Source organism: Myripristis murdjan, chromosome 16 (assembly GCF_902150065.1).
Source record: "Myripristis murdjan chromosome 16, fMyrMur1.1, whole genome shotgun sequence".
Lineage (NCBI taxonomy): Eukaryota > Metazoa > Chordata > Actinopteri > Holocentriformes > Holocentridae > Myripristis > Myripristis murdjan.
Genome location: NC_043995.1, coordinates 8,722,484 through 8,734,944, shown reverse-complemented (window position 1 = coordinate 8,734,944; position 12,461 = coordinate 8,722,484). Strand labels below are relative to the sequence as shown.

General features: G+C 41.5%; 1 protein-coding gene across 1 annotated transcript in view; it reads left to right on the top strand.

Annotated features, from left to right (window-relative positions):
• triob (trio Rho guanine nucleotide exchange factor b) overlaps window positions 1-12,461 on the top strand; it is a 145,850-nt gene that overhangs the window by 87,812 nt on the left and 45,577 nt on the right. Inside the window, exons 16-17 of the mRNA XM_030071844.1 lie at window positions 7,006-7,201; window positions 8,700-8,866. Of these exons, the coding sequence (XP_029927704.1) occupies window positions 7,006-7,201; window positions 8,700-8,866 (363 nt within the window). The remainder of the gene's footprint in view (window positions 1-7,005; window positions 7,202-8,699; window positions 8,867-12,461) is intronic.

Below are 12,461 nucleotides of genomic sequence, written 5' to 3'. Positions count from 1 at the left end.
ACAGCACATCAGGACACTACATTTCACACAGTATCTTGGACAGTGCTAGGTCAAATTTGATAAACCTGCTGTGTTTTTACATTGATATACAGCATGTGACACCACATGGTACATAAAAAAGTTAAAGAAATAACAGTTACACCTAGGACAACATTCACCGTCCTGAGGTTTTGACAATATTTTTCCAGTAATACTCAGGCTAATAAAGCATAGTGAATTAGAAAAAGAGAGAGTATTAACAGGTGAGGAGCATAGTTGAGTGTGAGAGAGAGAAAGAGGTGGGGAGAGAGAACAACTGGAGGGATCGTTGAGAGAGAGATTGTAGAAAGTATGACATCTCAGGAGAAAAAAGGCTTAAAAATAACTTCAGAAAAGATGTTTTCCACATTTCCAAAGAGTCACAGACTGGAGCAAGATGGCTGGATGAAAATGGAACAATGGATGTGGAAAACAAGAGGCAGAGGTGTTAAAAGTTGACATGGAAGCAAAATGAAGAGTGGAGGTGAAAAGAAAGGCAAAAGAGGAGGGGAAGATGATTTCTGGATAAAGAAAGAATGAAAGAGAGAGAAGAATGCAGAAATCACATCATTTTTTTTTCTTCTTAAATGTTAAGAGATCAATCACATGTGGAAAGAAACCAGAGTAACTGTGACTCTGCTGCTGGACTATTAAACTGTGAAAGAGAGATTCGCTCCTGTAGCGAGGAATCCTGCTGGTCTCACCAGTGAATACAGCGTGTTTGAATACACGCTGGTGTGCTCACATTTGACACATAAAAAAGTATTTAGTTCCACTTGACACGTTTCATCCACTGAGTCACTCCAATTTTATTCCACCTCCCTAACCAGCATTTAGTTACATTTCATCCACTAATTCCTCAGCTCCCCGCTGTGAGAGTGAATGCCTCCTCTCAGCTGGTGTTCAGATACGATAGCTGCTCTTTATGTGTATTTTTGGTCTTTCTTGTGATGTTTATCATTGTAGTCAAATTGTATCTGTTGAGCCATGCCATTTGTTACACACAGGCAACAAAGCTGAGCGCAGACCCAGGCTGATATCAAGAGGGCAGCAAGAAATAAGATGTGTTGTGGGAAGCTATCATAAAAGACATGATGGGTGTATGGAGCATGAATGGATGCGTGTGTGGGGAAATACTGTAGTATTCAATAAAAATCACATTAGCAGTGTCACATAAGAACCTTGGAACTGTTTTTTTTTTTTTTTTTTTTCCCTGGAAAGCAAAAAATAATGTGCTCAGTAAGTTTTGTGATACAGATAGGACACACGACATCCATTCATGGTTTAATGATATGGTTGTCAGTGTTGTCCTTTTATAGGCCAATGCCTTCTGGTTGTGTTGATATACAATAGATGGCATTATTTAGATTTTTTTTTGTTTCATCCAGAGAATTTCCTTTGCCTTCTCCTGCCTTTCTCAGCTGTTCCACATCAACAACCTTCTGGTCCCAAACTACTCCCTATAACAGTTATTAGATACTTGACATAAAATGTGGAATACATCTACCTCGCTATAACTACAGCACTATAACTATAGAATGTAGATGAGGAGAGGGGAAACATCCACAGTGGCTCCCTGAAATATTTTTCACAATGGTGCATTCACACAATGGTGATTAGATGTGTAATTCAAGGTCTGCAGGGAAGCATGACACATGACACTTCCCAGCAAAAAGAGCACAATCTCCTCTTATAAAGGACTTTCAACAACTTTGAAGGAAATATCTAGCTGTTGCCCATTCTGAAATACCTTACTGTAAAACATTTTTCATATATATAACACCCTATGTTAGAAAATAAGTAAGGTACCTGGCAGAAAATGAACTCATTCTGGGCTAGTACTGCAGAAATCAGTCAGACTACATCAATTTTTGCACTTGTCCCCAAGACCTTAAGCTTGAATGTAATTGCATCCAATAAGTAGTGAGGTTTTGTCTTTGTTTTTTTTCTCTAGCTGAATTTTCTGAATGAATTGTAGCCTTAAATATGGTTATGTGGTGTGAAGATAGTATTTTATAAGAAGCTTTAGTGGCAATCAGATGTGTAGCCCAAGGTCTCTTGTAAAAAATGATACCTGGCATGTGGCAATAGTGCAAACACATGCAATCTTTTCTTATAAAGTACCAGAGGCCTGTACTGTATGAAATAGCATCCACTAAAAATAGGCTGGGTTTCTATTTATTTCAGTAGAAGGAAAAAAAAAACAACAACTCAGCATTATAAAGCACACGGTGTTGTATTACATGTCTGTCCATGCATGCATGAATTCTGCCCCCGCTGTGTGGTAATAGCACTTCTGTGGCTGCTCTCAAGTCTGTTATGGCGAGCCCAGCAGAACAGTAAAGCCAAACATTAGCTCTGCACAGAACAGCGGTGAGTCTGCTAATCACTCCTGTAAAACACACAAGGCATGCATAGACACACACACCTTCACATGCATACCTGATGTGACACAGTGCTAGGGCATGAAGCTGCATGGAGGAGACATTTGCTTCCCTCCACTCCCACACACACTCACACACACACACACACACAGACAAATACACACACACACACACACACACACACACACGCACACACACACCCTGTGACACTCCTTCCTGGCTTGTACTGTGTGGGAGTATGTGCTTGAGGTGAGGGCATGGGCTAAGGTGAGACATACACTGTCTCGCACAGTTTTCTTCTTCTCAACAGATTAGCTCGGTCTCTGTGTACAACACTGAGGGACAGAGACGTGTTCAGATAGGTAGATTTATGTCCTGTGTAAGCTGAAGTGCTGGTAGCTGAGGGAGATGGTCTTTCTGCACACAGAAGACGTTTTATTGAATTGTAAGAGGAGAGGAGAGCAGACTGGAAATGAGTGCTTGGTAAGTTCCTGCTTTTTTGCCAGACAAGTGCGATAATATGCATGCGTGTGTGTGTGTGTGTGTGTGTGTGTGTGTGTGTGTGCGCGCTTCAAAAAGGCCGTGTTATTCTGGTCCTAAAGATCTTGATCACACGCTTTGCTCTGTACGGATAGCCAAGACAGTCGAGTCTGTGTTTATGGAGGAGATTTTACATCTGCTGGGTATCTGCATGAATCCAAAATCCTACTTTGTTGGCGCTCTTTTCTGCATGGAGATAGGATTACACTATTTCTCTGCAGTAGTTTATCTTGCTATTGTTGACATACTCTGTAGGGAAAGCAGTGTAAGCATAGGAATCGAATTAGTTCAACTGCTGCTGGTCTACAAACCCAGCAGTTATAAAATGGAATTAACAGTATTGTGCTTGTGGATAGCACAAATAGAACTACTTTCATGGATATGCTATAAAGTCTGTCCATGACTAGAAATAGATAGAAATCTCAATTTTGAGGTGTTCTATCGCCTGGTTTGTGAAGGCCTATTTTTTGCCTTTGTTAATGTGTTCAACTCAAGAACTCAGCAGGTCTGCTGCTGCTGGTCTCCTGCTGTGCCGGTTGACAGGTACGAGGGCCGAGGCTGTCTGCCGGTGTGAAGTGGAGGAGGTTCTGCCTGCCATCACATACTTAGCTCAGTGCAGAGGAACAGGTAGAGCCCGAGCTGCAATACACTCCTTCACAGGGAGATTTGAGGAGAATCATGGATGATCCTGAGTTATTGGATTTGTTTGGTGCAGGTCTAGGTCTGGTGTTAACCTTCAGGAACATAAAGGGAAGAAAAGAGGGAAGGCAGCATAAACCTGCTAATAGCTTGCTGTTGCTGAATTTTTAATCCACAATATTACATTATTTGTAATATGCTGAGTATATGAAGAGAACAGAACAGAGTGTAATAGTCTCATAGTCTCATGTACTCTTGGAATCAGTATTTCCTGTGCAAATTAGAAATGCCTGTAGGTTTGAAATGCCTCAAGTTGTCAGTGGAAAGAAAAAAAGGATGAAATTCAGTTTTTCAGATTCAGTCAATAAAAAGATCAATAGATAACAGATCACTGTAAATGTATGGTAATATGATATGTGCCAAGTAAAATGTGGAGATCCTGTTGTGTTTTGAATCGATGTTAGTTCTTGGCTCTTTGTGTGCTCAGTTCAACAGCTGGGAGGCTGAAGTCCTTGCAGTGTGGTGAAAATAATAGGCTGTCACTAAATCAGACAGTTACATTGTAAATAATAAGCAAGTGAGAGCGAAACTCAGTGTTTTCTTACCAGAAGAAACTGGTGTTTTTTTTTGTTTTTTTTTTAAACGACAGAGAGAAATAATCTGAAAAAGAGGCTGAGAAACAGAGTGGTTGAGACTTTGTTTGGTTTTGTTTTGACAGATTGACACAGACCTCATTGTTTTCGGCTGTAGCAGTGTGCTGCTTTTGAATTTCAGTATTCATCCCGACAAAAAACACCCAAGGGCATAGCGGCAGTTATTCATCAACTGGTGTGTACAATTCGCAGCGTGGCTATATCATAAAAACAAGCCACTTTTCTCTCATCCAGCGTAGATTTCAAGCATACATTTTCAGTACCTATTAACAACCCTGAAACTAGTGTGTGCTTTATGGAGACTTTTTGAGACATAATGATATAAATAAATGTCAGTTCGCATGGACCATCCATGTTGCTGCTTTCAGCCCTTTTCTCATCCAAAGTTTGGTGCTAAAATCTGTACCAGACTCAAACTCCTCCCACTCCTTCCCCTTCTGTTTTAAAATACTGCTCTCCTCCTGCCATTCCTGAACACTCACAATAAAGCCATGAAACAAGTGAGTGCAACAACCGAGTCAAGTGGTGGCTCTAGGTCATTTGCCTTTTTGACAAGTCAAAAATCAAAAAGAGAACATGACAAGAAATGTAACAAACCACACCGCAGTTGGTCTAGCTGAGCTAAGTTTGTCCTAGCCTTGCCTCCGTACTGTAGTGACCTATACTTTTGGAGGGCAGAGAGCTACTGGCAGGAACACAGAGAGGAGTGGCTTTGCAAAGAGTTTACACACACAACTTGTTGGTCAGATAAAATTGCATAGCGCACATTCAAAGCTAAAAACACTTTGGGATAAAGTGCCTAGTTCAGCAGGGCACAACATTTAATTATACAATGACTGTTTCCTACCACTCACTGGGATTGTTATTTGTAACCAGATTATATGAATTTGTACTTGACTTCTTGCTTACACTAAACTGAGTCACTCCATTCCAAGTAAGCAAGGATGTAGGAACAGAGATCTCTTTTCATGTTTAAGTATTTATTGATTGATTCATTTTGGCAGAACCCGAAGGTTTTACCCTTGTTTAATGTTTGATACAGTTGTCAAAAGGCTGCGGAGTAGATGTAGTATAAGACAAATAAAATACTTGATGTCTCTGCCTGCAGCCTTTTCTCATGACTGCAGCACATTGGTATCGATAACCATGCCAGCACTCTTCTTATGTGTTATTGCTTTAGATGTAGCACCATCCCCCAGAATATTTCCTGCCCTGAGTTCCAGAAATGTATGGCTGCACTGTGAATCAAACCTTTATCTCCAGAGCTCATCATACTCTACCCACAGAGTGCGAAAGGACCATATCAGGCCCAGCCTGGGGAAGTGCTGGAGAGGCAGAGAGGAAATTAAAACTAGCACGGCCAGAGAGAAACACAGTCTCATACAGATATTTTGTCTTCTTTTAGGAATCTTCTCGCTCTGCCTTTGATTCTCTCACCACTCCTCTGACTTTGTCCCTCACCCTCTCTCTTTTCTCTTTCTGTCTCACACGGAGACGGCGCCACACTGGACTTTCCTTTTCAAAGTCATCCTCACTTCATTTTTTTTCAAGTGTTGGAGGTCTGAAGACACAAGAGATTTTCACTCAGTGCCTGAATGGATGAAGACAGCTGTCAAAGCATCTCTTTTTCAATCACACAGACAAACTCAGATCAGGTTTTACGGCTGTTGATGAGCTACAGCATTACTTGTGTGACATGTTCCCATTATTTACATGCAGGCCTCATAGTTGTGCAGTTGTTGGGATATGGTAACGCCACACCATTCAATCTGACACATTCTTTGCGTAGGTAGATTATAAGGTTACAGAACAGCTGAATGTTGGGTTGGTATGTGACACAGTGTGATTTAAAATGTTTGGCTCATATCACTGAAGTAGCTGAGAGCAGGAATCTTGCTACTTTATTAGTTTTGTTTTCCATGAATCATTCTGTGGGTTTCTGTTATTATCAGCCGTAACAGAACAAGCCCTAGGTCATGCTTTGACCCTCCTATACAAGTTAAAAGGTGAAATGTAGATGTCCCAGAATAAGAGGAGGGTATGCATTGTACGTTTGTGGGAAACCTTGCCTATAGTACCAGTGTTCACGTTTACCAAACCCCTCCAGTATTTCACTTTTTGCTTTCTTGCAACTAAAGCAGAAACATTGCAAATTGTTTTTGTTGCTGGGCAACATTAGCTTATTCAACACTCTGTCAGGAAGGACTTGGAAGTGCTAGGGATGTGCCAGTTTCAAAGGAATAACTCTTTTCAGATAGTTGGCTTAGACCTAGTTGGCTTAGGCCTAGACTAGACCTCTTGTCTTTGTAAAGGAAACACTGACTGAGCAGAGTTGGAGGTGCCAGGATTAAGGTGCCCCTGGTATTGTGATTCAGTCTGCGTGGGCACTCCCAAACAAGCACTGACATCTCAGTTTGTCTGCTCAGCCAGCCATGCAGTCACCATTGTAATATGTTATGACTTTTTAAAACAGCTGGAGGCTTCTTGGCTACAGCATTTAGACAAGAGACTGTTTGACTTTGATGCCATAAATTTTCATTTAATCATTTAAATCATAAGAAGATGGCTTTGTCATATTAGCTGTGATTGTAAAAGGTAATATGTAGACTTCCTTTGAGTATACATGATGTTTTTTTTTTTTTTAGTTTTTTATATACTAAAGCATCATGTTTATATTTTTAGTCCCCCTCATTTCTTCACAGACTACTTTACCCCTTTATCCTGTCTCTCTCTCTCTCTCTCCCCTTCCTGCATCTTTTCTCCCCTCTCAGATCATCTCAGACCTGGAGTCATGGAATGAGGAGCTGTCCCAGCAGATGAATGAATTTGACACAGAGGATCTGACACTGGCCGAGCAGAGGCTGCAGCACCATGCAGACAAGGCACTCACCATGAACAATCTCACCTTCGACGTCATCCACCAGGGACAGGAGCTGCTGCAGTACGTCACCGAAGTCCAGGCCTCTGGTGAGTGTTGGGAATAGACAGACATATTGGCTATGTGCACCATACACACGTATAAATCCATCCCTTCAGCATACTAAACAGCATTAACTAAACAGCATATTACTGCAAATGTGTGTCCGTGTAAAGCTTAGTTTAGATGCACGTAACCCAGACAGCCCCTGTCAGCCTCATGGCCATGCAGAGGATGAGGTCGGGTCAATGACACAGCTGGCAGAGGGAGAAGAGGAGGGGAGACTGACAAAAAGAGAAGAGGAAAGTAGAGCAGCAAGTGTTTTCGGAGACTGAATCGGGGAGATTTACATCAACAAGGCCAGGTTACCTCCACACAGCTTGTTGGAGGAAGTTGGCTGTTGTTTGTGAGTGTGTGAGCCAGCTAAGGGAGCGCTTTATATATCAGCTGAATAAACTTGATTTCAGCTAAATTAAGATGGAAGGAGGGTGAAGTAAGTAAATCACAGGGAGGATGTACACCACATGGGGTCAGTAAGACAGTGTCAAGGGGAGAGAAACTGCATGCAGGAGACAAAGAGAAAGAAGAGGATGAGAGAGGCAAAGATGCCGTAGGTTATATTTATAGAGTTTGAGCGAGAAGAGGTGGGTGGTTGAGGGAGTCAGACTGAGGTAATGGAGGGGGATGTGAGAGAAGAGGTAAGAACTGATGAAAGAAATGGATTTAGGGTGGTGAAAGAGTGCAGGAGAGGCTAGCACAGCCGCAGACCTGCTTGCCAAACAGATTTTTCCTCTTAATCCTTTAGACTCATGTCCACTGCTCGGTTAAAACCTCTGTTGAGCAACACACATGCACACACAGAAGTACACTCTGCGATGGGCAGGACCGCGCCTCTTTTGCTGTGCAGAGCTGAGGGAAACAGGCAGATTGTCACAGGACAAAAGTAGCTGACGGTATGCAGTAAATCTGGCTTTATGGTCAACCTGGACCTGGAGCTAGCCACATGGCTAAAGTCATGGCAGACCTGCGAGTGCTAGCTTACTGTTAGCATCTTTACTGATAAACGATGCTGCTCTGGAACACAGGACTAAAATGTGAGTACAGATTACGCTGATGCCAGTGATTTCTCTTTTTATTGTCAAGTGAATTATTTATGACTTATCATGCAGTTAGTTACGCAAATATATGTTTTTTGTGTTATTTAAAATGCAGAGATAGGCCTGTATGCATACATTGTGCATTATTAAATTGCAGATGTGAACACATGCCCGACTAATGCCATTTCCCCTTTTGTCCTATATTCAATAAGAAATATTTTATATGCATTCGTAGTATGAATATCTGTTTCCATCCTGCTGATTGTTATTTTCCATAGAAAATATAACAAAAAACAAACATTTGTGAAATATGTATGTCTCCCTTTCTCTTATTCATGTGGAATCAGCCTGTGTAGAATATCTGTCCTGCTCCACTGAGACAGAACAAGAGAAAATTAGATTACCGAATCTGTAATATCAAAGTAACTCATCATATCTCTCCCGTGTGCAGGCGTGGAGCTGTTATGTGACCGAGATGTGGACATGGCCACACGGGTCCAGGACCTGCTGGAGTTTCTCCATGAGAAGCAGCAGGAGCTGGACCTGGCGGCGGAGCAGCACAGGAGACACCTGGAGCAGTGTGTCCAGCTGAGGCATCTGCAGGCTGAAGTCAAACAGGTGAATACTGCATGAGGACGGGGAGAGCGGCGCGTTATGGGGCTACACATGTTACAGCATCAAAAGCGGGACTTGAAGGTGGTAATGGGGTTTTGAGTGCACTCTAAAAAACTTTCATAAGGGAAAAGCGCTAGGCTTTTCGCTTATGAAAAATTAATCCCAGTGTTTTTCTCACTCATGATTATTCTCTCTGTTTTTCACTCACATAAGATTAAACAGGTTAATAAAGCTTAAATGTCAATACAGTATGCCATATTAACCCAATTTCTTTGTCTTACTCATATGTTAACATACAGACAAATAAATACATAAACAGACACATACATAAACCCATTAGCCACCACACACATGCAGATCACACACACAAGCACATACAGGCAAGGCTAAAGCATCAATAGGCCAAGGTCAGAGTGGTGCATGTCACATCATATGCACAAATACTTGTTTTGAAACATTCATGCATGCTCTTGCACATGAATGTCTACATGCCTGGACTCAAAGACACACCTAGAGCTATATGTAAAGCTTTTTCATCGTCAGACCAAGGTCAAACTATTGAAATACAGTCCCACATTCTGCCTACACATTGCTCCATCGTACCATGATAAAGCAGCAGTGTGTCTTGTAGTGCTAACGGGCTCGAGTGTGTTCTGTCTGTGCATGATCACGGCGAGATGACTCATCCTGTATCAACAGATTCTCTCTCTCTCTCTCTCTCTCTCTCTCTCTCTCTCTCTCTCCCTCTCTACCTATGGGGAAAGAAATGGATGGAAGTGGGGAGGTTCAGCCAAAGTACAGGGAGAGCAGGAAAGAGAGGAGTAAAGACATAGAGTGATGTATGGGAGGGAGGAGGTATGGGGCAACAGCAGAAGAAAATGGAGTAGAAAGAAAATGACAGGAGACATGAAGAGAAAAGAAGAGGACAGAAGAAGAGATGACATTGGAAAGTGACAGAGTTTCTCACCTCATTGTGTCAGTGAAGAGTGTGTCAACTCGTGTTACCTTTATTCACCTACCTACATTCATTCAGTAGCCTTGTTGACTATGTGGAACTGAAAATTACAGCATAGCCTAGTTCACTTTCTTAGCAAAATGAAAACAAATGTAGAGAGGATTTTCATATTTAGAGCTTTCATCACAGCAAAGCATCCACGTAAGAGCAGCTTTAATGCCTCCACCTGCACTAGAATAAAAACTGGGACCAAAACGGGGACAAGACTAAAGTGGCTAAAATTATCCCCAAACGTCACTGCTGCAGAACATTTCAGAAGATGCACTGGCATCAGTGATAAACACATATGACACCGTGATCGTGATGAGTGTTATTGATTTTTGCACAGCGTATCTACCCAGTGACAGGCGGTGTTACATATGTGGCTCTGGACTGTTTCTGTTTCCATCCAATGCCTCATGTGGGAATGCCTGGACAATACTTCACTCCGCATTTATTGCTGGGAAAATAAAGCAGTCCTGACTAAAGTAGGGCACAACCATCATTTGGTAATCACAGCATGTGCATTTCTGATCCTTACTGATTTATTTATAAATATCTTTTACTGTGTCCAGCGCCAGAGATTACTCATGCACTACTATTTTGCCATTGTGTGTGTATATGTGTGTGTGTGTGTGGGTGTGTGAGATCTGTTTTACTCTTTTGTTGGGCTCAAATCTTCCCAAATAGTGATCCCTTGTTGGAACTGATTTCTGGATTTCATTAGGACAATGGCTGTACTTAGTAATGGGGATTAGCATTACATAGCATTAGCATTATATTAACCTTTGAATGCATTGTGTAAACCAACTGGTATACAGCATTTTACCATATTTGCATGCTCATTAGGGTTATGGCCAGAGTTCGAGTTGACGAGCTACATAATTTAATGAGCTATGTAATATTATTACTTAATTCAGCAACAGAGCAGTGTGTTTCAGATAGTAATATATTATTACAGTTAGGGTTGACAGCGTTTCAAAAGGCCTCTGTTACAGTAATTAGACGCAGTAATACTAACTACTTTAAGTATATAGGGAGGATTAGAAAGTAGTAGCAATATTCATTCTTAAGGTTTGCTGCCATGAGATTTGTTTTGATTTATTATTTTTGAGAACAGTTTCAAGAAGCAGCCCTCAAAATCATAGTAGTTGTTTTTCAAGAGTTTCTACTTTGAGCTAAAACATAAGGCTACATGATTATTATGATTAATTGATTAATTGACTGACTGTCTGCTTGACTGGTTTACTTATCTTAATATTTGCTGATATTTTTAAATCATATGGCCTTAAATCATTCTATCATAATTTGGATTTTGTCTTTAAGAGAGTCATTGGACTTGTCAGCATGACTGGCAATTAGTTATATAAGGTAACATAACAAGTCACTATGTACAGAAAATAATAACATAATCACATTACTTTTATTGTAGAGAAATAAGTAATTATCTTTTGAAAGTAACTTTCCAAACCTTTTTGGGGCATAAAGGGCACATGTGCATATAGAAACCCAGAGATTTGTAATAGTTGACGCTCCTGACTCTCCTGAGAACAGACTTGGGACATTGCAAACGCAATGGAAACATAGGTCCTGTTGTGGTAGTTGAAAAACAGGAGTCAGGGTTGTGTTGCATCATCACTTTTATAGCCATGCTTCTTTCGCAGAGCTCCCTGTCACCCACACAGCAGGTGTGCTTGCTGAGTCAGAGAGAGAGGGACAGAGAGAGAGAGAGGGACAGAGAGAGAGAGAGGGGAGAGAGAGAGAGAGAGAGAGACAGAGGCAGAGAGAGAGAGAGAGAGAGAGAGAGAGAGAGAGAGAGAGATGTCTCTGAGGGCAGACTGTGAAGAATGTGCCCTCCAGCTAGTACAAAAATATGAGGGAAGGTGATTTTGCATGTGCCTGGGAGCATATGCATTTGTCTCTGTGTGTGTGTTTGTCTTTTCTGAGGAGTGGTTAAAATGATTGGGAAAAGGAACATGAGGGACTAGTGGGCTAGGTAAAGATACAGAAGTGATTTTAAAGAGATAGGGTACAGAGGGCAAAGAAAAACACAAAGTTTGCAGGATAAAAGCAAGGAAGTAGAGAGGTATGGAAGTACCTGTTGGGTGAGATTTGACGAGAGAGTCAAGGGATTGTAGGAGAGGGGAAATAGAGGATGCAATGGAAGGAAGAGGTGTCCAAGTTGAGGAAACGATTGGGGAGAGGTAGGGCAAAGTCAAGAAGCAAGAAAACGGAGCAACAGGGAAGGTGCAAAAAGATGAAACCAAAGGCGGATGGGACAGAAAATGTGAAAATGAGAGGGGACACTCTGGGCTGTATCTTTCCTTTTGTGTAAGTCACACTGAGTGAAAATATGTTAATCTCTATTTGGAGCCAGATTCAGATATTAAATCCCATTTGAAGCTTTATTTTTGGGGGGGGTGGGGGTGGGGGATGGAGAGAAGTGGGTTAGGTAATAGGTGACATCACATTAGTAGACTTCCTGAACTGATTATCCACGGTCTTTTATGCTTTTGCTGGAAGCAGTTTTGGGGTTTATAGCAGTATGTTCTGAATGTGTATGGGGAGGTTTGCGGTTGAGAGTTTATGGATGACTGAGGGTCC